Here is a 26,546-nt window from a genome sequence, read left to right as displayed (position 1 = left end):
GTGTGTTCATAATATGGCCAGCGTCCATCTAAAAGACTGGTACGAGGCATTTGGGAAATAGAGCTCCGGAAATACGGCACGCGTGACGCGACCTCCGCGCGACGCGAGGCGGAGGTGTTTACGCAAGGGCGACCGGCTGGGGCGCGCCGCGGCCTGACCTTGCGCAACGGGCTGACGAGTGGCTGTCGGCTGTTGCAGGGCGGGATGCCGGCCGTGGCGGCGGTGCTGGCCTGGGCGGCGAGAGGCGGCAGTAGCTCGCCGGACATGGAGACCTGTGCGCGCCCCGCCAGCGGCTCCGGCCCGCAGCTGCAGGAGCGCGTACGCGCCGTCGCCCGCAGCGAGCTGCGAGAGGAGGACGCGGCGCGCGCGCAGGCGCTGCACGCCTTCCGCCAGTGGGTCGGCGCCAACCGCGACGTCGCCGACGTCCGCACAGGTGCGCGCCACACGACACGACACACTCCACAACTACAATTACCTGTACCGTGCACTCACGTCTCCAACAACACCATTCCCAGATAGTCCATCGGAGGGACGGTGTCCTACATATCTCTGGACCAGCCATCATTAGTCCAATTTCATCCTCTACTTTTGCATAACTATTCCGCAAGCCATTGTACTGAGCATGACAGAGGATTGGGAGAGTCCTTAGAACATGTAGTCCGTCAACAAAGGAGGTGGCTTACAAAACACTCGTTCGACCTATACTTGAGTATTGCTCATCAGTGTGGGATCCGTACCAGGTCGGGTTGACAGAGGAGATACAGTTCCCCATAGTCGTTTAATGAACAAAGTAAGAGCGTATGGACTATCAGACCAATTGTGTGATTGGATTGAAGAGTTCCTAGATAACAGAACGCAGCATGTCATTCTCAATGCACAGAAGTCTTCCAAAGTAAGAGTGATTTCAGGTGTGCCACAGGGGAGTGTCGTAGGACCGTTGCTATTCACAATATACATAAATAACCTTGTGGATAACATCGAAAGTTCACTGAGGTTTTTAGCGGATGATGCTGTGGTATATCGAGAGGTTGTAACAATGGAAAATTGTACTGAAATGCAGGAGGATCTGCAGCGAATTGACGCATGGTGCAGGGAATGGCAGTTGAATCTCAATGTACACAAGTGTAATGCGCTGCGAATACATAGAAAGATAGATCCCTTATCATTTAGCTACAGTCCGCAGCTCGTGGTCGTACGGTAGCGTTCTCGCTTCCCACGCGCGGGTTCCCGGGTTCGATTCCCGGCGGGGTCAGGGATTTTCTCTGCCTCGTGATGACTGGGTGTTGTGTGATGTCCTTAGGTTAGTTAGGTTTAAGTAGTTCTAAGTTCTAGGGGACTGATGGCCATAGATGTTAAGTCCCATAGTGCTCAGAGCCATTTGAACCATTTAGCTACAAAATAGCAGGTCAGCAACTGGAAGCAGTTAATTCCATAAATTATCTGGGAGTACGCATTAGGAGTGATTTAAAATGGAATGATCATATAAAGTTGATCGTCGGTAAAGAAGATGCCAGACTGAGATTCATTGGAAGAATCCTAAGGAAATGCAATCCGAAAACAAAGGAAGTAGGTTATAGTGCGCTTGTTCGCCCACTGCTTGAATACTGCTCAGCAGTGTGGGATCCGTACCAGATAGGGTTGATAGAAGAGATAGAGAAGATCCAACGGAGAGCAGCGCGCTTCGTTACAGGATCATTTAGTAATCGCCAAAGCGTTACGGTGATGATAGATAAACTCCAGTGGAAGACTCTGCAGGAGAGACGCTCAGTAGCTCGGTACAGGCTTTTGTTGAACTTTCGAGAACATACTTTCACCGAAGAGTCAAGCAGTATATTGCTCCCTCCTACGTATATCACGCGAAGAGACCATGAGGATAAAATCAGAGAGATTAGAGCCCACACAGAAGCATACCGACAATCCTTTCCACGAACTGGAATAGAAGGGAGAACCGATAGAGGTACTCAAAGTACCCTCCGCCACACACTGTCAGGTGACTTGCGGAGTATGGATGTAGATGTAGATGTAGAATATCCAAAGAAGAGCGGCGCGTTTCGTCACAGGATTATTTGGTAAGCGTGATAGCGTTACGGAGATGTTTAGCAAACTCAAGTGGCAGACTCTGCAAGAGAGGCACTCTGCATCGCGGTGTAGCTTGCTGTCCAGGTTTCGACAGGGTGCGTTTCTGGATGAGGTATCGAACATATTGCTTCCCCCTACTTATACCTCCCGAGGAGATCACGAATGTAAAATTAGAGAGATTCGAGCGCGCACGGAAACTTTCCGACAGTCGTTCTTCCCGCGAACCGTACGCGACTGGAACAGGAAAGGGATGTAATGACAAAATGACTCTGAGCACTACGCGACTTAACTTCTGAGGTCATCAGTCGCCTAGAACTTAGAACTAATTAAACCTAACTAACCTAAGGACATCACACACATCCATGCCCGAGGCAGCAGTCGAACCTGCCACCGTAGCGGTCGCTCGGCTCCAGACTGTAGCGCCTAGAACCGCACGGCCACTCCGGCCGGCGAGGTAATGACAGTGGCACGTAAAGTACCCTCCGCCACACACCGTTTGGTGGCTTGCGGAGTATAAATGTAGATGTAGATGTAGATGCACCGAACCAATGTTATCAGTTTCCTTTCTTATTCCATACTCAGCGACAGAAAAAAAAATGTGAAAGAAAAAGCCAAATGTTTTGTGAAATAGTTCGTATAAAAGTAGAAAATAAAATACATTAGAGAAACATCTCATGCGCCTTTGAATGATACTCGAAATGATAACACAGCAGCTATGGTACTAATACGTTGGTGACGCAAGGGGATCACTGACAAGGTGGCAGTACGAATTTCCGCTCAACGATTCGATTCGTATCAACAGGTGCCATAGCGAGAGCGTTACAAATCTCATAGAAAGTTTGAAGTGGTACACACTTGCAGATAGACGACGCGCTAAACAGAAGGGGCTGCTCACTAAATACCGAAATCCAATCTTCACCGAGGATGCAGAGCATATATTATTACCACCAACTTTCAAATCGCGTAAGGATCATCATTCAAAGATAAGGGAAATAAGAGCTCGTACTGAGGCGTTCAGACAGTCGTTTTTCCCTCGCGCGATCCGCGAGTGGAACAGTGGGGGGGGGGGGGGGGGGGATACGACTTTTCCGCGAATTGTGCCCTCCGCCACACACCGCTTGGTGGCTGGCGGAGTATATATTTAGATGTACATGTAGAACAGGTTGTGTAGTGCACGTCTGGGATTTTGACAAATGTAAACAGTAAGATGCAACTATCAACCGTTTTTGAGAAAGTAGAGTTTGAAAATTATAGGCGCTCCTAAAAGACTGGACGACAGTTGTCAGTTTTCCTTCCTATTCCATTCGCGTATTCAGCGACAGCAACATAAAATTAAAAATGAGAAAGAGAAAGTCAAATATTTTGTGAAATAACTCGTATAAAAGTAAAAAATAAAAAACATTAGAGAAGCATCTCATGCGCCTTTGAATGATGCTCGAAATAATATCCAGCAGCTGAGGTACTCAGCCCGCATCTCGTGGTCGTGCGGTAGCGTTCTCGCTTCCCACGCACGGGTTCCCGGGTTCGATTCCCGGCGGGGTCAGGGATTTTCTCTGCCTCGTGATGGCTGGGTGTTGTGTGCTGTCCTTAGGTTAGTTAGGTTTAATTAGTTCTAAGTTCTAGGCGACTGATGACCTCAGCAGTTGAGTCGCATAGTGCTCAGAGCCATTTTGAGGTACTCATACGCTGGTAACTCTAGGAGATCACTGACAGGAAAACAGTACGAATTTCCCCTCACCGATTTGATTCACGTTGAGAGGATATGTAGTGCACGTCTGGGATTTTGACAGCCGGCCACGGTGGCCGAGCGGTTCTAGGCGCTACAGTCCGGAACCGCACGACCGCTACGGTCGCAGGTTTGAATCCTGCCTCGGGCATGGATGTGTGTGATGTCCTTAGGTTAGTTAGATTTAAGTAGTTCTAAGTTCTAGGGGACTGATGACCTCCGATGTTAAGTCCCATAGTGCTGAGAGCCATTTGAACCATTTTTTGATGTTGACAAATGTAAACAGGAAGAAACGACTATAAACAGTTTTTGAGAAATTCGAGTTTGAAAATTATAGGCGTGCTTACGCTGCAAGCTTTGTAGGGGCGCTAGTCTTTACGGAATCCGCAGCCGGCCGAGTAACCGCTTCGTTTCGTATGTGCCGAGGTCTCGGGTTCGAATCTCGCTGCCATTAATTTAATTTTCATTCCCACGTAATGCTAGCAACAGATTGTGACCGTGAAAAATTTTAATATCAAATCATTCTTCACTGTTTTCTTAACCTTTAGCAAGAAAGAAGTAGAGAAAGTTCTTTTCTCAAGGAGATTGGAAATGAAAACAGGATACGTGAGACTTTCATTCAAATCAGCGCAGTCATTTTATTTAAATTACTGTACCTACATTTTCGACACGTATGAAGTGTAACCTATGCAACAATGCACAAATCAGGGTGAAACCGATCGTAGAAATGTGGGACACAATAACTATCACGGCTTACACAGTAGATGTAAGGAACGCTGAATTTTTGCATGTCCTTGGCTTCTTTCAGTATGTCTGTCGCAAAACAAACTTGGTTTACATTCATAAACGGTTCTCTGTCGTCACACAATTTCGTGTCGTACCACGCATGTCGGAGCAAAGCACCGAATACTGGTGCAGATAACACACAAAAAAAGTAGTACGAGTAGCAAATTCGATGCAGAGACCTCGTGTTTATGAAACTAAGAGCTTACTCGCGCGGCTGCGAACACCGTGTGTATTAGCGGCCATACAAGTATATAAGCACGCCAAAACGGTTGAGAGTTGCGTCTTCCTATTTATACAAGTCATACTCATGTCCTACACACCCTATCAATACGAATCATATCGCTGAGGGGAAGTTCGTACGGTCCCCGTATGAATAAAATTCCATCAAATATCCTCTAGAACTCTCTAAAGTCCAAGATTCTATGTTAAACATTGAACTGTAAATTCTCAGTCGGCACATCATTCGCTGTACATGATTTCGAGCAAAGACGCGCCAAATATTTGTCTAAGACATTTAATTTCTTACTTCTAAACAAACCATTTCACAAAACATTTGACCGTTTTTTTTTAATTTTTTATTTTCCAGTTTTGTCCCAAAAGCATGAAATATAATACATGTAAGTATCGACCGTTACTCTATCATTATTAGGAGTATACAGAGCATGAGAAAGCAGAGACGTTTCAGTTTATGTTTTGGTTTCATATTTTTTATCACTTCATTTACAAAGCTAGCAGGAGCAGGTCGTGAAATATTTCAATTTTCCCTCGAATTAGAATTTAAATTTTTCTCAATTACCCAGAGTACTTTCAAGAAGTTAAATCTTTCTTTGGGAAATTAGATATCACGCTGGCAGTTTGATACCCCGTTTGCCGGCCTGTGTGGCCGAGCGGCTCTAGGCGCTTCAGTGTGGAACCGCGAGACCGCTACGGTCGCAGGTTCGAATCCTGCCTCGGGCAAGGATGTGTGTGATGTCCTTAGGTTAGTTAGGTTTTAGGTAGTTCTAAGTTCTAGGGGACTGATGACCTCAGATGTTAAGTCCCATACTGCTCAGAGCCATTTGAACCATTTTTGATGCCCCGTTTAACCATTTCCCACTCTTCGTCTGGCTGCGAAAATCCATACAACATTGCATTGTGTAATTTCGAAGGAGTCTTGTTTCCGCTCCGCTCAGACGTTTGACCAATAACTGTATGCCTCCATGCGCGTCCTGATCTCTCTTATCTCTTTCCCCGTGATTCCTAAGCGAAATACACGATGCTGGCAGCAGAACGGTAGCACAGCCGTCTTTAAATATTTCTCATTCCATTCTAGTTGTGAGTGAGGGAAAAACGACTGTCTTTATGCCTCCGTGTGCCACCCAACCTCTTACCTTCTCGCATGATCACTACTTGAGACACACAGTGGTGACAACATAAAGGTTGCAAAGTCTTCTTCGAATACAGGTATTCGGTATAGCTATGTCGTCCCCCTTCCAAGGATTCTCATTTAAGTTCCACGAGCAATTCTCTTACACTACAGTTCGGGCTATACCCACCTGTTTCGTTTCTAGCAGCAGTACGTGAATTCGCCAGTTGTCATGCCTACTTGATAAAGCTGTGAGTACTGTAGCAGTATTTCAGAAATGCTCGCGACAGAGTTTTATGCTGTCCCTTTTCCATTGCACTGCATTTTTTCAGGACGCTCTGGAGAAACCAAAGTTTTCGAATCGCCTTCTCAAAAACTGATTTTGTCCGTTTCCGTATCACTTCTTAGTATTACTCCTAAATACCTATGCGATGTGACATGCTCATCATGTTCACTAATCTTCTAATCTGATGTTGTTCTCTTCATTCTCTTTGTTATACTAATTATCGTACATTTATCTTCATTTAAAAACAGCTGATATTCATTACAGCTGATATTTTGTTCCTAGTCTTTCTGCAGTTCCTTCCGATCGTTCAACGCCGACGCTCTGCCGTACTCAACTGTAGCGTCTTATTCTGCTGCTGATCGTCATTTCTGAATCGTTTATTTATATTCAAAACAACAGAGGTCCAGTTACTTCTCTTTGAGGTACACCCGACGTTACGGGCGTCCCCAGAATGATATCCAAGACGGGGGCGAAATTTTAAAATAATCATTTTTGTATACATCAGTATCTATGCTTCGCAAATAATTTAATCGTGTGTGATGGAAGGAACTTTGTGTACTATGGTCTACCTTTCCCATTTCGTGTACCATTCGGTGCACAGAAAGAACCAATTTTCGTAATCCACCGTGTGACCTCGAGTCTCTCAAATTTTATATTCACTGTCTTTCCTCGAGTTATTCCTAGGAGAACGAAATATATTGGTTCACTCTTCTAAGAACGCGCGCTCCCGCAATTTTAACAATAAATGTAACAAAAAAACTGAGTGGTGTGTTTAACGACGAATTTGAAGGGATGTCATGTGGCGCCCAGACAGACCAAATGCCGAGAACAATACAATGACAAAGAAAGGTCGCTAACGACCGTCTGTGCGGCGGCTCAAAAATGGTTCAAATGGCTCTGAGCACTATGGGACTCAACATCTGAGGTCATTAGTCCCCTAGAACTTAGAACTAGTTAAACCTAACTAACCTAAGGACATCACAAACATCCATGCCCGAGGCAGGATTCGAACCTGCGACCGTAGCGGTCTTGCGGTTCCAGACTGCAGCGCCTTTAACCGCACGGCCACTTCGGCCGGCTGTGCGGCGGCGTTCGATTCGGAAGTAAGCCGGTTAGAATCCCGGTGATGGATAAAATTTGCACTTCACTGTTTGGCCAGCAATGGGAGGAGAGGTGCTGGTGCAAAGTTCCTGATCACCAGACTCTGCGCCAGTGTCTTGGTTCAAATAACAAAGCACTCCGCAGTGTCTCTCGAAGTGAGGGCATGTGACACTGTTGGCGGTGATCCGTCCTTCGGATGGGGAGTTAAGCTCGGAGGCCGCCTTAGAGCTTTTCGAGAGTATTAGGCTGTGCGCCAGCAGCGTTTAACCGTCTCTATCCTCTCATTGTCTACAACATGAACATGACACTACGCTCCACACACACTCGCTACAATCACCTACACTTAACAGACATACACTCCTGGAAATGGAAAAAAGAACACATTGACACCGGTGTGTCAGACCCACCATACTTGCTCCGGACACTGCGAGAGGGCTGTACAAGCAATGATCACACGCACGGCACAGCGGACACACCAGGAACCGCAGTGTTGGCCGTCGAATGGCGCTAGCTGCGCAGCATTTGTGCACCGCCGCCGTCAGTGTCAGCCAGTTTGCCGTGGCATACGGAGCTCCATCGCAGTCTTTAACACTGGTAGCATGCCGCGACAGCGTGGACGTGAACCGTATGTGCAGTTGACGGACTTTGAGCGAGGGCGTATAGTGGGCATGCGGGAGGCCGGGTGGACGTACCGCCGAATTGCTCAACACGTGGGGCGTGAGGTCTCCACAGTACATCGATGTTGTCGCCAGTGGTCGGCGGAAGGTGCACGTGCCCGTCGACCTGGGACCGGACCGCAGCGACGCACGGATGCACGCCAAGACCGTAGGATCCTACGCAGTGCCGTAGGGGACCGCACCGCCACTTCCCAGCAAATTAGGGACACTGTTGCTCCTGGGGTATCGGCGAGGACCATTCGCAACCGTCTCCATGAAGCTGGGCTACGGTCCCGCACACCGTTAGGCCGTCTTCCGCTCACGCCCCAACATCGTGCAGCCCGCCTCCAGTGGTGTCGCGACAGGCGTGAATGGAGGGACGAATGGAGACGTGTCGTCTTCAGCGATGAGAGTCGCTTCTGCCTTGGTGCCAATGATGGTCGTATGCGTGTTTGGCGCCGTGCAGGTGAGCGCCACAATCAGGACTGCATACGACCGAGGCACACATGGCCAACACCGGGCATCATGGTGTGGGGAGCGATCTCCTACACTGGCCGTACACCACTGGTGATCGTCGAGGGGACACTGAATAGTGCACGGTACATCCAAACCGTCATCGAACACATCGTTCTACCATTCCTAGACCGGCAAGGGAACTTGCTGTTCCAACAGGACAATGCACGTCCGCATGTATCCCGTGCCACCCAACGTGCTCTAGAAGGTGTAAGTCAACTACCCTGGCCAGCAAGATCTCCGGATCTGTCCCCCATTGAGCATGTTTGGGACTGGATGAAGCGTCGTCTCACGCGGTCTGCACGTCCAGCACGAACGCTGGTCCAACTGAGGCGCCAGGTGGAAATGGCATGGCAAGCCGTTCCACAGGACTACATCCAGCATCTCTACGATCGTCTCCATGGGAGAATAGCAGCCTGCATTGCTGCGAAAGGTGGATATACACTGTACTAGTGCCGACATTGTGCATGCTCTGTTGCCTGTGTCTATGTGCCTGTGGTTCTGTCAGTGTGATCATGTGATGTATCTGACCCCAGGAATGTGTCAATAAAGTTTCCCCTTCCTGGGACAATGAATTCACGGTGTTCTTATTTCAATTTCCAGGAGTGTACTTACGTACACAGTTCATACTTCGCGAAGGCAAGGTACCCGCGGCTGAGAGGATAAAGAAAACGTTTCCAATTAGGCGGGTGAACCTGCCCTTCGCGGGCTCCCAACCATTCATGCCATACAACTTTATTTATTACCGACATGCAATCACTGTGCATTATATACTTGCTGTGGAGTAATATTGTCATATTTTGTCACGGAATTCTTATTGAATTGAAGTATTGTGCAAAATATGAATGCGATGGGATAATGAGCATTCAATAAACAGTGCCCTCTGAACAGCTGTGTTGCCCAAGCTTGAAGCGTTCAAAACAGTCTTGTGTGATGCTAGCACCCACACATACAAGGTACATTATTTGATGCACACACCGTATGCAATTCAAATTGCACTGAAACAGCTGTAAACTACAGAGGATTTTTTAAAAAATCGACCTGACTGTTCCGATAATACTGACTTGTCTTTTATGCTTTTGTCTTCTTTTTTTCTACTTTAGTTTGTTGTATTGGTACACTGAACGTAAGCAAGCGAATATCATGCAGCAGTCTTCAAGAAACTAACAATAATAACAAAACGAAATGAAACGCTAATCAGACGTGTGTACTCAGTTACACGTCATCTTTATTGGAATGTTTCAGCGATCTGCAGACTAACGAAAAGATGTTTATGTCAAATATTTAACATCATTACGCACCAAATCTGACCACAAATTTGTTTAAGTTGGAACATTGCAGCTCTGTGTTAGTTAATACACTCGTCCTCGAAACTTAAATGTTTAGATATTTTGCGTTTAATCGTAAAAATTATTCTTGCTGCATCTCTCCCTTCAGAAGGAATCAGATAAGATTTCCCTCTCTTCTGCCCTCAAAAAGTGTAGATGTACTGTATTGTACTGTACTGTACTCTCAGTACAGTACTGTGGCCTTATTTCAGTGGAAACTTCCGAAAAGACACGACGCACATAGCAGGAAAGCCCAACATGGCCAGAAATGTCGCGTGTCACGATTCTCAGCCAATTGCGGAAGACGAGGGGAAAGGATGGCCTTAAGTTCTCGGAGCGGCGTGTTGGCCCCAGACTTGTTGGCCGTGAAGCCACCTGCGGGTGCAACGTGTATCCTTCGACCAAGGCATATAGCCGGTCCTTCGACCTATCCACCACTCCCTCGCTATATGAAATGTGAAACTTGAAGCTCACATTAATCTGTGTTTTTCCGTATGCCTTGAAATCCGGTTTATGCCCCTTGAGAGAAGAAAATCGTTCTTCTGTTTAAAATAGCCTATTCTTCCTCACTTCTTCAATATTTTCTGTATCCTTTGGAGAAGAACAATCATAAACTAAATAAAAAAAAGGAAAAAGAAACTCACTCAGAGTCAGGCCAAGAGGACGCGACATTGGACATCAGTGTTAAGAACAACGGTATTTCTCGCCCGCAAAAAATTTTTGTAACGTACATGGTGCAAGACTGAAATTTTCGGGAAAAAGGTATAAGCTCTAGGGGCGGGCAGAAAATACACAGTAGGTGTAAAAACCAAGAGTGAACCTGGGACCAAGAAGGTGCTGGTCATGTTAAATAGATAGGGATGCAGTCTTTTTCCCTTAATGTTCAATCTGTGTACCGAAGAACCAATGATGCAAATAAAAGAAAGGTTCAGCAGTGGGATTAATGTTCAGTGTGAAATGAATCAATGGTAAGTTTCACTGATGACATTGCACTCCATATTGAAGAGTGAGTAGGAATCACATCAGCTGGGCAATGAACATCCTAATGACCACAGTATATGGATCAAGACTAAATGACAGAAAGAATTGGATACAACGCTATCTCCGGCAGACAAAGCATTCGCATCATGCGTTATCCAGAGCATCCGGCAACAGGGCAACCCCCTCCCAATTCCCCCCCCCCCCCCTCCGCCGGCCAATCGGAGCACGTGGCGCCAAGTTTCCGTAGTCTAAAATTTCTGCGTTGTCGACCTACACAACATTAGTAGTTTTGGTTCCTACTGACCTCAGCTATCCACGGTTAACATTTCGTGACAATTTTTCTCCACCCTAGCTAATGCCAGTAGGAATCAAATTACTAATGTTGTGTAGGTTGATACAGGGTATATATATGCCGTTTCTAAGCAACAGAAAATTAAGGAGTGAGTTTGTTCAATTGGCTTCCTCTACAAGGCAGCTGGCCGGCCAATGTGACCGAGCGGTTCTAGGCGCTTCAGTCTGGAACCGCGCGACCGCTACGGTCGCAGGTTCGAATCCTGCCTCGGGTATGGATGTGTGTGATGTCCTTAGGTTAGTTAGTTTTAAGTAGTTCTATGTTCTAGGGGACTGATGACCTCAGATGTTAAGTCCCATAGTGCTCAGAGCCATTTGAACCATTTTTGTACAAGACAGCTTGCGCTACTTGGAACAAGATATTTTGCACTTTCTTGTTTTAATTGTCGTATTTCATATGATGTTGTAAAGATCCTGCTCCTGAATAGGATCAGTGAACAGGTAAGAATTTTTATCGGACTATTTGTAACGGAATTTTTATACGCCGATGTCGTTGTTGACTGGTTATCGTACTTTCCTATTTTGGCTTGTACCATGTCCATAGATACTGAAGTTTTTATTTATTTATACTACAGACAGAACAACGTGACTGCCATATGGACAAGGGAGCAGATGTGCGTTTTAATACAGCTAATATCGGAATTTCAAATCCGTTCAGTTCGTAAACAGTCCGATTTGCGAGCCAGATACAACAAACTGCCGCTGGAGCGCGCTGCGGTCGTGTATCCACGTTGAGGCACAATACCGTAAGCACAAGTCGTATCTATCTGAGCGTTTAGCAGCACGCACAACGCTGACTTTCGACAGCACGGTCCGTGTGCCGACTGTTGTAGAAGGCATAGGATCGTCGCCACGCGGTCGTAGTGGTGCTCGCAGGCGGTATAAACTGGCCACGGTTTTCGGAGGTTCCCTTAGGTTGTAAGGTGAATACGAGAACTATCTCCAATAATCTGCTCCAAATAAATGCCAAATTGGGAGAGAAACGCTCCCAGGAACACAGGATACCGTGCGAATAGGAAAACACCGCCCAGTGGCTGAAAAGGGCATACAAGACGCCTTCAAACAGTTCGCCTTCCTCCATAACAGGGGGGACTGAAAAGTTAGAGGAGGAAGAAGAACGGTCATTCAGTTCTGGATGCGTATCTGATATTGTCGGTGACTGTCGTCGCTGTACAACGGTCTATTCGATAGCAACCTCACTTGGAAGGTTCGTCTCTCTGGTCGCGATTCGGATTGCCTCTCTCTTGCTCTTGAACAGTCGACATCGTTGTGGCTAAGGTTTCCGCTTTGCACCTCGTCGCCGGCCGCTGTGGCCGAGCGGTTCTAAGCGCTTCAGTCCGGAACCGCTACGGTCGCAGGTTCGAAGCCTGCCTCGGGCAGGTTAGTTAGGTTTAAGTAGTTCTAAGTTCTAGGGGACTGATGACCTCAGATGTTAAGTCCCATAGTGCTTGGAGCCATTTGAACCATTTTATTGCACCTCGTCGTTGCATAGGTCGCTTTGGACTTGTCCCTTGTCCTAGCGTGTGTCCCGTCCGCTGCCAGTAAGCCGTGTTTAGCTCGACTACCGCTTGGTATCACGTTCTCTTCCACAGACGGCCCTTCCGCCTTGCAGCTTCACCATTTTTTTCGGGGTTCTGACGCTTGCTTAGATATCCGGCTATTCGTGGATACAGTACTCTGAATATGTATTGTATAATTAAGAGGACTATATACGTAATTTTTTAATACCCGAAAATGTTCTCTAACTTGATTCTTCGTCCTTACAATAACTTTTTATGTATTTGAAAGCTTTCAGTAACTTTGTTCTCCATACAAAAAATATCCCTATCCTGAATGAGATTTTCACCCTGCAGCGGAGTGTGCGCTGATATGAAACTTCCTGGCATATTAAAACGTGTGCCGGACAGAGATTCGAACTCGGGACCTTTGCCTTTCTTTATCCCTATCCTACAAGTGAATGTTAGCAAAACTTTGCAGGTCATTTCGACCGCATTAAAATTTCGTGCGGAAATGCAGCAATCTTCTAGGGTTACACCATTTTACTTTCCGTAAAGCATTCGAGGACATCAGATTCGTGTTAATATAGATGAGTGTTCAAAGAAAGCGAGAAAGAGGATGAAAGCCGGTCCCTGTCGAGCCTGGTGATCTCGTAGGGAAGGATGTGCCTGGAAACTGAGGGGTCGCGGGATCGAAGCCCGGTCCAAGGAAATTTTCAGTCTGCCTTTAATCTAGCCGTCACCTCTCAACGATATGAGAAATCGCCAGGAACGGTAGGGGTTCAGGTCCTCCCTTTTCCCAGTTGGATAACTCGGGTAGATGAGGGACACGTAAGTCGGCGAAGTGTTGTCCAATTTAAAGATTAGCACCCGGCTAACCACATAAACTTATTATACTCTCCTTTCGAGTAATTCTAAGCAGGTCACCGATATTAACGTCTTCCCCTTCCCTCTCCCTCCGCCCCCAACTGGCGGATCACCATCAAGTGTCACACGCCCTCTCTCTGACTTACAGAGAAGAGGTATGGGATTAATTTCAGGACACTGCAGATTAGGTTGTTGATCAAGAACTTAAAGTCATCACCTGTCCTCATTTTTTCCGGGCAGATATTAGAGATAAAAATTACTTCTCGACCATCAGGAATCGAACCGAATACCACCGTGTTAAGCACCTTGCATGACGTGCTTTACTGTCCTTGGCTATGAGGACAGACAGGTCTTCTAAAGTTTCGAAAATGGATAGTTTTAATCACTTATATCTGTGACACGTGCTTACCAGACTTGAAACACAAATCTACCATTGAATTTCTCCCACTAGCAACTACTGGGTTACCAGTAGCTGCCGTAGTATTTAATGGGGCATAGAGTTAAAAATACCTCCTCTCGTTGTTAATGAGAGAGCTCTGTATTAATGTTTGTCGCAATATCACCTCTTCCTTGCGCTGTTATCTTTTTAAACGAAAACGGAGCTTCTGCACAGTCAGCAGATGTATTTGACGGCGTACAGGAAGGCGAGATTACATATAATGCTTCTAGGAAACACGGATGTAGCATGTCGATGAAGCACGTTCGCGGTAAAGTAGAAACCAAGCCTCAAGGCAGCCGGTTCAGTAGCGAGGTTGTAACACGTAAGACTTTCCCAGATTCTTCGACACCAGCATGGATATCACGCACACGTCATGCAAAATATTACCTCGAGCAATAGGTTTCGAATCAACCTACATATTGAGAAATCAATGGCTGATGTGTCGACACGACGTACAGGCATTTGAGTAAATGCACGGTATTTGAAGCTGTTGGGAAAATACGATTTCACTGCTTTGGAGCACATTCCGGATGGTCTTATCAGATTTCAACTGTCCACGCAGGTAAAGGGCACTTTGCATTTGAAAGAAGCAAATGGAATATGCCTCGTAAGAGTGACAGGAATCGGTGTAAATCAGAGATTCCTGTCCCCGGATGCCATATTAAAGGACTCTGAAACAAATCCCGAATACTGTGAGCTTTTTCAGCGACAAAAGACTAATAACGAACTATCATACCGTACTGTATTTGTAAAGATGCACATACTTGTTCAGACTTATATCTACACTACTGGCCATTAAAATTGCTACACCAAGAAGAAATGCAGATGATAAACGCGTATTCATTGGACAAATATATTATACTAGACCTGACATGTGATTACATTTTCACGCAATTTGGGTGCATAGATCCTGAGAAATCAGTACCCAGAACAACCACCTCTAGGCGTAATAACGGCCTTGATACACCTGGGCATTGAGTCAAACAGAGCTTGTCTTGTACAGGTACAGCTGCCCATGCAGCTTCAACGCGATACCACAGTTCATCAAGATGAGTGACTGGCGTACTGTGACGAGCCAGTTGCTCGGCCACCATTGACCAGACGTTTTCAATTGGTGAGATACCTGGCGAATGTACTGGCCAGGGCAGCAGTCGAACATTTTCTGTATCCAGAAAGGCCCGTACAGGACCTGCAACAGGCGGTCGTGCATTATCCTGCTGAAATGTAGGGTTTCACAGGGATCGAATGAAGGGTAGAGCCACGGATCGTAACGCATCTGAAATGTAACGTCCACTGTTCAAAGTGCCGTCAATGCGAACAAGAGATGGCCGAGACGTGTAACCAATGGCACCCCACACCATCATGCCGCGTGATACGCCAGTATGGCGATGACGAATACACGCTTCCAATGTGCATTCACCGTGATGTCGTCAAACAAGCATGCGACAATCATGATACTGTAAACAGAACCTGGATTCATCCGAAAAAATGACGTTTTGCATTCGTGCACCCAGGTTCGTCGCTGAGTACACCAGCGCAGGCGCTCCTGTCTGTAATGCAGCGTCAAGGGTAACGGCAGCCATGGTCTCCGAGCTGATAGTCCGTGCTGCTGCAAACGTCGTCGAACTGTTCGTGCAGATGGTTGTTGTCTTGCAAACGTCCCCATATGTTGACTCTGGGATTGAGACGTGGCTGCACCATCCGTTACAGCCATGCCTGTGAATTATTATGGGTGGAGGTTACACTCAACAACCGAGCTAGGTTAATAATTGGCTCCTTTTACCGACCCCCCGACTCAGCAGCATTAGTGGCAGAACAACTGAGAGAAAATTTGGAATACATTTCACATAAATTTTCTCAGCATGTTATAGTCTTAGGTGGAGATTTCAATTTACCAGATATAGACTGGGACACTCAGATGTTTAGGACGGGTGGTAGGGACAGAGCATCGAGTGACATTATACTGAGTGCACTATCCGAAAATTACCTCGAGCAATTAAACAGAGAACCGACTCGTGGAGATAACATCTTGGACCTACTGATAACAAACAGACCCGAACTTTTCGACTCTGTAAGTGCAGAACAGGGAATCAGTGATCATAAGGCCGTTGCAGCATCCCTGAATATGGAAGGTAATAGGAATATAAAAAAAGGGAGGAAGGTTTATCTGTTTAGCAAGAGTAATGGAAGGCAGATTTCAGACCACCTAACAGATCAAAACGAAAATTTCTGTTCCGACACTGACAATGTTGAGTGTTTATGGAAAAAGTTCAAGGCAATCGTAAAATGCGTTTTAGACAGGTACGTGCCGAGTAAAACTGTGAGGGACGGGAAAAACCCACCGTGGTACAACAACAAAGTTAGGAAACTACTGCGAAAGCAAAGAGAGCTTCACTCCAAGTTTAAACGCAGCCAAAACCTCTCAGACAAACAGAAGCTAAACGATGTCAAAGTTAGCGTAAGGAGGGCTATGCGTGAAGCGTTCAGTGAATTCGAAAGTAAAATTCTATGTACCGACTTGACAGAAAACCCTAGGAAGTTCTGGTTTTATGTTAAATCAGTAAGTGGATCGAAACAGCATATCCAGACACTCTGGGACGATGATGGCACTGAAACAGAGGACGACACGCGTAAAGCTGAAATACTAAACACCTTTTTCCAAAGCTGTTTCACAGAGGAAGACCGCACTGCAGTTCCTTCTCTAAATCCTCGCACAAACGAAAAAATGGCTGACATCGAAATAAGTGTCCAAGGAATAGAAAAGCAACTGCAATCACTCAACAGAGGAAAGTCCACTGGACCTGACGGGATACCAATTCGATTCTACACAGAGTACGCGAAAGAACTTGCCCCCCTCCTAACAGCCGTGTACCGCAAGTCTCTAGAGGAACGGAAGGTTCCAAATGATTGGAAAAGAGCACAGGTAGTCCCAGTCTTCAAGAAGGGTCGTCGAGCAGATGCGCAAAACTATAGACCTATATCTCTGACGTCGATCTGTTGTAGAGTTTTAGAATATGTTTTTTGCTCGAGTATCATGTCGTTTTTGGAAACCCAGAATCTACTATGTAGGAATCAACATGGATTCCGAAAACAGCGATCGTGTGAGACCCAACTCGCTTTATTTGTTCATGAGACCCAGAAAATATTAGATACAGGCTCCCACGTAGATGCTATTTTTCTTCACTTCCGGAAGGCGTTCGATACAGTTCCGCACTGTCGCCTGATAAATAAAGTAAGAGCCTACGGAATATCAGCCCAGCTGTGTGGCTGGATTGAAGAGTTTTTAGCAAACAGAACACAGCATGTTGTTATCAACGGAGAGACGTCTACAGACGTTAAAGTAACCTCTGGCGTGCCACAGGGGAGTGTTATGGGAACATTGCTTTTCACAATATATATAAATGACCTAGTAGATAGTGTCGGAAGTTCCATGCGGCTTTTCGCGGATGATGCTGTAGTATACAGAGAAGTAGCAGCATTAGAAAATTGTAGCGAAATGCAGGAAGATCTGCAGCGGATAGGCACTTGGTGCAGGGAGTGGCAACTGACCCTTAACACAGACAAATGTAATGTATTGCGAATACATAGAAAGAAGGATCCTTTATTGTATGTTTATATGATAGCGGAACAAACACTGGTAGCGGTTACTTCTGTAAAATATCTGGGAGTATGCGTGCGGAACGATTTGAAGTGGAATGATCATATAAAATTAATTGTTGGTAAGGCGGGTACCAGGTTGAGATTCATTGGGAGAGTCCTTAGAAAATGTAGTCCATCAACAAAGGAGGTGGCTTACAAAACACTCGTTCGACCTATACTTGAGTATTGCTCATCAGTGTGGGATCCGTACCAGATCGGGTTGACGGAGGAGATAGAGAAGATCCAAAGGAGAGCGGCGCGTTTCGTCACAGGGTTGTTTGGTAACCGTGATAGCGTTACGGAGATGTTTAACAAACTTAAGTGGCAGACTCTGCAAGAGAGGCGCTCTGCATCGCGGTGTACCTTGCTCGCCAGGTTTCGAGAGGGTGCGTTTCTGGATGAGGTATCGAATATATTGCTTCCCCCTACTTATACCTCCCAAGGAGATCACGAATGTAAAATTAGAGAGATTAGAGCGCGCACGGAGGCTTTCAGACAGTCGTTCTTCCCGCGAACCATACGCGACTGGAACAGGAAAGGGAGGTAATAACAGTGGCATGTAAAGTACCCTCCGCCACACACCGTTGGGTGGCTTGCGGAGTATAAATGTAGATGTAGATGTAGATCTCGACTGCTAGTGATACGAGGCCGTTGGGATCCAGCACGGCGTTCCGTATTACCCTCCTGAACCCACCGATTCCATATTCTGCTAACAGTCATTGGATCTCGACCAACGCGAGCAGCAATGTCGCGATACGATAAACCGCAATCGTGATAGGCTACAATCCGACCTTTATCAAAGTCGGAAACGTGATGTTACGCACTTCTCCTCCTTACACGAGGCATCACAACAACGTTTCAACAGGCAGCGCCGGTCAACTGATGTTTGTGTATGAAAAATCGGTTGGAAACTTTCCTCATGTCAGCACATTGTAGGTGTCGCTACCGGCGCCAACCTTGTGTGAATGCTCTGAAAAGCTAATCATTTGCATATCACAGCATATTCTTCCTGTCGGTTAAATTTCACGTCTGTAGCATGTCATCTTCGTGGTGAGCAATTTTAATGGCCAGTAGTGTACATACATAATCGCTAGGTCACCAATCAGTTCGTGGCGGAGGGTATCGTATACTATTGTTAATCCTTTCCTTTCCTGTTCCATTCGCAAATGGAACAAGGAAAAATGGTTGCGTATACGGTTCCGTACGAGTGGTAATTTCTCTTAGCTTATATTTTCGGGCCTCACCCGAGATGTATGTTGGTGACAGTGGGATCGTTATGCAGTCTGCTACAAATGACAGTTCTTTAAACTTTCTCAAGAGTTTGAGGAGAGACATCGTTCCATCGGGCTGTATTTTAGAACTGTACTTTATTCAGCACCATCAGTACTGCAGCAGCCACTGAGCAGCGCTGCCGCATGTCGGTGACAGAGCTGTCACAGTTTGAGTACTGGTTATTCGTCATATTTTACAGTACCTGTTAATACATATTGATGAAACGAATGCCGCACCAGGTTAATTTGGAGCCACCCTATAGAATGGGGACGTAAAATTCCACTTTACAAATAATTTTGTTTGTGACGGGAAAGGAACGAACGCTTTGCGTGGGCAGTATTTATTTTGGGTTGACCCCAGCTACACATTGCAGAAACGATATTGCAAATACGTGCCAAAACACCAGAGAAAACTCGGCTGACGATACCTTGTATAACATGCATGGATACATCGTCCCTGTCTCGTCATAGAAAAAAAAAATCACGCGCCATTCGTAATTGTGCGTGGCATGGTCGCCAAAGAGGACGATCTGGTGACGCATAGCTACGAAACAAACCTACACACAACTGTTCGTAGCACTGACACATATGTACAAGTGTATGCAGGACGTGTGACACGCGATTTTTGTATGGCGAGACGAGGGCAATGTTTCCCATCTGTTATAGATGCATTTGAAAATGGGTCACGCCCGAAGCTTCGTGGTGCTGAATAATGAATGATGTCTCTCCTCAGATTTTTTGAGGCTGTGGTGCCCACCAAGAATAAAATTTCTCGAAAGTGTCCGGCGTCGGCTTTCCTTCAGGGATACCCATTCGAGTTCATGGATCATTTCCGTAATACCCACTTGTTGATCGGACCAAGGAGTAACAAGTCTGCATACACTCTAATATAATAGTTCTGGGAAATTGAATATCGCTTATCACTAACGTCTCGACTGCACGAAGAGAATCAGATGAGAAGCAACCACATACCTGTAAAGCCGTTAATCAGAGAATGAAAAAATGATTTCCATAGCATAAGCTCAAGTATAAGATCTCTGTAGGCCCTTGTGGACTGATTTGCCCTGCTGCCACAAGACAAATGCAACGAGTGTAGGTAAATAACAAATGCAACGACTGTAGGTAAAATAATTTTGGAAAAGTCAAGTCAGGAGAGCTGTGCTATACAGATTACGTCCTTCAACAACGTAGTTGTCACCTCATCACCACCAAGACGAACAAGGCCGCATCAGATGGAGAGGATGTTCAGGAAAGAAAATGTTCTGCTAATTACGAGTACAAGACTCTCGCTACACTATTAATTTATTGGATTGTGGTCGGTGTCTCTGTGTACCATCCAGCATTAAGCAAGTGTGCCCATACGATAGTGTATAGGACGTTGGGGAGGGGGGAGGAGGAGGCTAGATCTGAGTGTGTAGAGTATTTTTAATATTTTGGAAGACGAATGGCGACTTGTAAGTAGCCATAAAAAAGATTCAATTCCGAACCTGTTGAAAACCAGTGTAACACCAACTTTTAAATCATTTTGTTGAAAGAAAACCACCCATGTACGCTATATTTTTCCCTTTCCCTGAGAGCTAGAGGGGGGGGGGGGGGGGAGCGACCCCCCCTTGCCAAGGGGTAAGGGCGCCTTTGCCCCCAGTGTTTCTGTACTCGCATTGCCACCGAAGGGCCACCACAATATGCTAACAAGCTTGCAAGAACGAACGAGCTATCTCAGATGTTCGCTGTATCATCAAAGGTAGGCATGAACATTTATACGAAATACGAAGTGAATCCAAAAAGGAAAAACAGCTCTTTAAAAAATTGGTAGAAAACAATATTACTAGTGACGTCATTCTCTACATAATCTCCCTCAACATCTATGTACCTGGTCCATCTCTTGACAAACATTCTGTGCCGGAAGAAGCTTTGTAGCATCGTCCACATCTACTCTTCACCACCTCCACAACCTCGTCATCCGTGGGAAACTTGGTTTCACCAAAAAGTTGAAAATCTAGGTCTAAATTGTTTTTCCAACTACGAGGGGAGTTCAATAAACAATGCAACATTTTTTCTTCTTTGCCAGTTTAGGTTGAAAAAATTCGATATTTGTTACGGGACTTCGTGGAATATTCTACTTCAGTCTCCATAGTTTCATGAAGTTTCGACATGTGGCGGCTCTATACTTAACCTTCTAAATGGCATCTGTAACTGACGTGCATTCCAAGTAGAGAGCTGTCATTGAGTTTCCTGTGGCGGAAAATCAGAGCGTCTCAGATATTCATAGGCGTCTGCAGAATGTCTACAGAGATCTGTCAGTGAAAAAAAGCACGGCGAGTCGTTGGGCGAGGCGTCTGTCATCACCGTAACAAAGTCGCGAAAGCCTGTCCGATCTCCTGGACGGTAGCGCGTAGCTGTGACTTCTGTAGTGTCAGAACTTGGGGACACTCTCATTCGAGGTGGTCACAATTAAATACCTCGCTGCACAACTAACGTCTCTGTTGGTTGTGCTCACAAAACTTAATTGGATTGTTCTTCCTCATCCATCCTACAGCCCGAATCTCGCACCTTCCGACTTCCATCTGTTTGGTGTTTGGGCCAGTGAAGGATACACTTCACGGGAAGCAGTATGTGGATGATGGGGAGGAAACGTTGGCTCCGACGTCGACTAGTAGACTGATAGCATGCGGGAATACATGGCCTCCTAATACGATGGCGTAAGGCCGTCGCATTGAAAGCGGATAATGCTGAGCAATAGGGCTTTGTAGCAAAAAGAGTGGGGAATAATGTGGTTTATTGAAATCCTGAATAAAACCCACCTACATTTGTTGCATTACTTATTGAAAATACCTAGTGTATGAGGGCGAACATAGCTCAGAAGCAAAAGCCCTCCTTTTAAAAAGCTCTCTCTCTTCGTTGTTTTGCTTTGGGATTTGAGGGCTCGCAGTTGCTGATAATAACTGTCAGTATTCACAGTTTGACTCTTAGAAGTGTAATGAATCAACAATAGACCTCTCATATCCCAAACCACTGTCATCTTCAACTTTTCTGCAGAAGCTTAGCTTTTGAATTTTCTTGTTGTAGGTGAAGATGGGTGTTTCTACACCATGCTCTGTATCACGGTATAAGTATATATATATGTATGCTGCCACTTATCACGGGATAATTATATATTTTTATCCAGAATGAGATTTTCACTCTGCAGCGGAGTGTGCGCTGATATGAAACTTCCTGGCAGATTAAAACTGTGTGCCGGACCGAGACTCGAACTCGGGACCTTTGCCTTTCGCGGGCAAGTGCTCTACCAACTGAGCTACCCAAGCACGACTCACGCCCCGTCCTCACAGCTTGGGTAGCTCAGTTGGTAGAGCACTTGCCCGCGAAAGGCGAAGGTCCCGAGTTCGAGTCTCGGTCCGGCACACAGTTTTAATCTGCCAGGAAGTTTCATATATTTTTATTTTTATAATTATATATTTTATCATTTTGGTTGGGGTGTCTTTAAATACCGTGGGCCAGCATGAGACTTTTAATTAACTTATACCGCGATAACAGTCGTACGGACATCGGCTGCCCCGTACGGTATGATATGTTTTAAACGCAACGCGCGACTCACCGCCTTCTAATAAATAGTTTGCGTTAGCGCTGCTATTTAGAAAAGAAAATATGCGTATTCTCACGCAAACTGTAATTATTAATATGGGTCTCAGGGGATACTGGTTATTTATGTACCAAATTTCACAACGATTAACTGAGATATAGCGGAGCTTATTGAATGGAATGATTTTCAGTATTTCTTGCTCATTATTTGCAAGGCAAGACTAGAGAAAATCTCATCTGCCATTAGGCAGCCAAAATAAAACATACTTAACTCATTCAGGGCTGTGAATTTTGGTAAATGAAATCTATCACTACTCTTTTTAACTTTGAAATTAATGAAAGATCAAAATTGAGAAGTCTCTCGCATTTACATTTAATATGATGAGATGAAATTTTAATTAAATAATACAGTCAGCGTAATGGCCGACTAAATACTGCAAAGGGAGAAGAGCTCCCTGCACAACGAGGTTCTGTAAAAACTTGGTTAATGAGAATTAATGGTTGCGACCATGAGAGGTGACAACTAAGTCAATAATACACATTTTCTAATAACAATTTCTATTATATTTTGCAAAAATACAGAAAAACGTACATTAATTATTATCCAGCGCTACAATGGCGGCCTACCTCTAGACGAAACAAAAAAAGCAGAGCGCTTTCAATAAAACAATAGTCTCTGGTCATGTTCATTTTCATTACACAGATAATAAACATGTTCTTCGTTAATCACATCGCAGTTTGTGATTTTTGGTGGTATTATTTAACTTTCTTAATCTTTCTTATACATCGTGCACACGTACACAGTCTTGAAATAATGTATAATTCACACGTGACACAAGCAAAAACCTTTTTTCTTTTACTAAAATGTCAATTTACGTGACGTACCGTCACATCTGCCACTTAGTCCGTAGTTCGTAGTGAGGGACCTACATCTCATCGAAGGTTGCTATAAGATTGAGGAGCTCCATCCTCTTCAGACAACAGTAAATGTGATTTCAGCGTTTTCAAACGTTCCTGTTTGTGTTCGCCCGGTAGCACGGTAGCCAATTAGTACAAACATCACGATAATTTAGCCACGGTTCAGCACTTGCAGTCTTCCATGGATCTCTAATGACCAACACATGCACAGTATCATAAAATCTGGTACGACGATCGCGAATTGTTCAGTTGGCTCCTGTCCGTTTTCGAAATGGATGGCCTACCAAACCGCTCTTCATCACAGATAGATACATGGTTCACCGAATCGTAAATTTATTGTTCACTAAGACAGCCATCGCCACAGTGCGGCTGCGTTCTGTGAATAATCTCCACAACGTTGGTCCCTTCAGAAAACAGAAAACAAATCATACCTCCCGTTATTTCTTTCTTGGTGCATTTTTGGCGTGGCTCTGGTGTTTCGTCCTCGCCACGCTCAACACGACCGCGTCTAGTGATTTAGCATTGCTTGCGAGTGATTGACATTTCGAATCCCAGTGACCGCACTCACACTTTTCTGTAGTGAACAGTTGTGGAACAGCGTCCACTCAGCTTTGTAAGACTCTCAGCTTTGTAAGACTCATTGGGCAACTACCCAACAAAATACACTGCGTGACAAAAAAGAATGAAGGTGAGGAGGAAACGAAGTGAAACTTCATAGGTTGAGAGCGTATGTGATGTTATTTTAGTTATTACGAAATCGAGGAAAATTTACAAATAATTTGGCAATATGAGCCCACTTGTAAGTATAAAGTTGCAGCCTCTCTGGTCTGGATACGTACACTGATTCTGATGGGAATGGTGTCATAAAGGCATTGTACCTTCTCCTGAGGCAATCTCGCCACTAGTCCTTTACACCGTAGACACTGCAGTTGACTTCCGAGCTGGTCCGATACGTGTTGTATTGGCGGCAGATCTGGGTGTCTTCCTGGCCACGGGAGTAACTCAACATCACGCAGACAATTAGAAATATTAGCCACAAATGGACGAGCATTGTCCTGTTGAAAAATGGTAACATGGTACTGCCGTGTGAGAGGTAATACATGTAGACACTCGATGTTCATGATGTACCGTTTTGGAGTTAGCGTTTCCTCAGTGATATGATTTATTTGAAGTCATATCCGATGGCTCCCCACCCCCATACCATGACACCGGGAATAACGTCGCATTGCCTCTCCTAAGGATTAGAAGAATAGGACTTTTCCTACCGAGGAAGTTGGACCAGTGGTTGACACACTGGACTCGCATTCGGGAGGACGGCGGTTCAAATCTGCGTCCGGCCGTCCAGATTTAGGTTTTCCGTGGTTTCCCTAAATCGCTTCAGGCAAATGTCGGGATGGTTCCTTTGAAAGGTCACGGCCGACTTCCTTCCTCCATCCTTGCCTAATCCGATGGGACCGATCACCCCGCTGTTTGGTCCCCTCCCACAGATCAACCAACCAACCAACCAAGGACTTTACCTCAGATCGCCGCCATATTCGTGTACTCATCCGGGGTAGTACAGAAGCGCGGATCATTGCTGAACGCTGTGCGACGCCATTCACCAACAGTGCACGCTTCCCGTTTACGGCACCATTCCAGACACAGCCGTTTGTTTTGTAACTTTAACGGCAGCCCACGCATGGGGCGGTAACTCACTAGTCCGTCTGCTACTGGCCTCTGACCAGTGGCGCCGAAGAATGTAGAAGGAAGGCCACTACTTGTTCTTGGATGGCAAACGTAGATATGAAGGGTTTACGATGAGCTTCGTGCACATACTCCGATCCTCCCTTGTAATAGTCGGACGTCGTTCATCGGAACCTTAACGGCGAGTATCCCTGCCCCCACGTTTTCATTTAGCCCAACATTTGGCCACTGTCAAATCCAAAGTCATCCAAATCTGGACACTGCACTATTCAGTCAGCCAGCCAAACGGAGATCCACAATGAGACCTCTTCCAAACTCTGTCTGGTGCTGATAACATGAGTAACCAGTAAAATGAGTAGCCAACACATCCGTGTCCTTCACATCTGGCGCTGTTCGCAATCAAGACTAAATATGATCAACATTAAGACACTCTGATGGTCGCTCTGTCACAGAGAATTGCAACTCTAATCATTTACATACCCAATGATGGTGCATATGTGTACGAAGCTACATTGAGATCTGACCATCCGTTCTGGGTACTCCACTTTTTTTCGTCAGGCATTGTGTGTAGCAAAATTGACACTCAAGCTGCTGAAGCGCCTTCAAATCGAAACTCTTGCACCAGTCACAAGACATTTTTTACCTCGTTAATATCCACTGACAGAAGATGGGTCACGTTAGAAACTCTCCACAAGCTGATATGTCAAGGCCTCTTCCACACAGTTGCCCCACGCGCTCGTAGTTACAGCGAAAACGCGTGTAGTAAGCACTCGTACCAGGAATTGGTAATCACGCGCCCTTAATAGCTATTGAGGCAATGTCTGGTTTCTCCTTCTTACCGGCTGTGCTGACCCATGCTCCATCAGCCACGATACAGTGCGTGATGGAGTGTGTCTTGTACCACTATTCGTCATTCCCTTTCCTATTCCACTCGCAAATGGAGAAAGGGAAAAACGACTGTCTATATGTATCCGTACGAACCCTAATTTCTCTTATCATGTCTTCGCGAGTTATAATATGTTGGTGGTAGAAGAATCTTTTTGCAATCTCCCGCAAAAGTCGGTTCTTTCAACTTTCTCAATAGTGTTTTGCAAAAATAACGTCTTGTTCCCTCCAAGGATTCTCATTTGAGCTCACGCAGCATTTCCGTAATAGTCACGTGTTGATCGAACCTGCTGGTAACAAATCTAGCAGCACGCCTCTCAGTTGTTTCAATGTCTTCGTTTAATCCGATCTGGTGGCGAGCCCAGACACGCGAGCAGTACTCAAGCATGAGTCGAAGAAGTGTTCTGTAAGCAGTCTGCTTTCTAGATGAGCTGCACTTTCTTAGATTTCTCCCAGTAAATTGAAGTCGACCATTCGCGCACACGAGCTGGGTCGCTAATGATCTCTTTTGTAGCTGAGTTAAAAGTCTGTTACTGGACAGCTTACTGCTACAAACTGCGATAAATATTTTGAAACTGCCTTGACGATTAATGTAGAACAATGAGATGCCTTTCGGC

At 45.5% G+C, this 26,546-nt stretch overlaps 1 protein-coding gene across 1 annotated transcript in view; it reads left to right on the top strand.

Annotated features, from left to right (window-relative positions):
- The first annotated feature begins 204 nt into the window (after positions 1-204).
- LOC126188377 (clavesin-2) overlaps positions 205-26,546 on the top strand; it is a 42,646-nt gene continuing 16,304 nt past the window's right edge. Inside the window, exon 1 of the mRNA XM_049929975.1 lies at positions 205-433. Coding sequence (XP_049785932.1) covers positions 205-433 — 229 coding nt within the window. The remainder of the gene's footprint in view (positions 434-26,546) is intronic.

Source organism: Schistocerca cancellata, chromosome 5 (genome assembly GCF_023864275.1).
Source record: "Schistocerca cancellata isolate TAMUIC-IGC-003103 chromosome 5, iqSchCanc2.1, whole genome shotgun sequence".
Lineage (NCBI taxonomy): Eukaryota > Metazoa > Arthropoda > Insecta > Orthoptera > Acrididae > Schistocerca > Schistocerca cancellata.
Note: the sequence above shows the minus strand (reverse complement) of the source record. Positions and strands in the feature narration are given on the sequence as shown.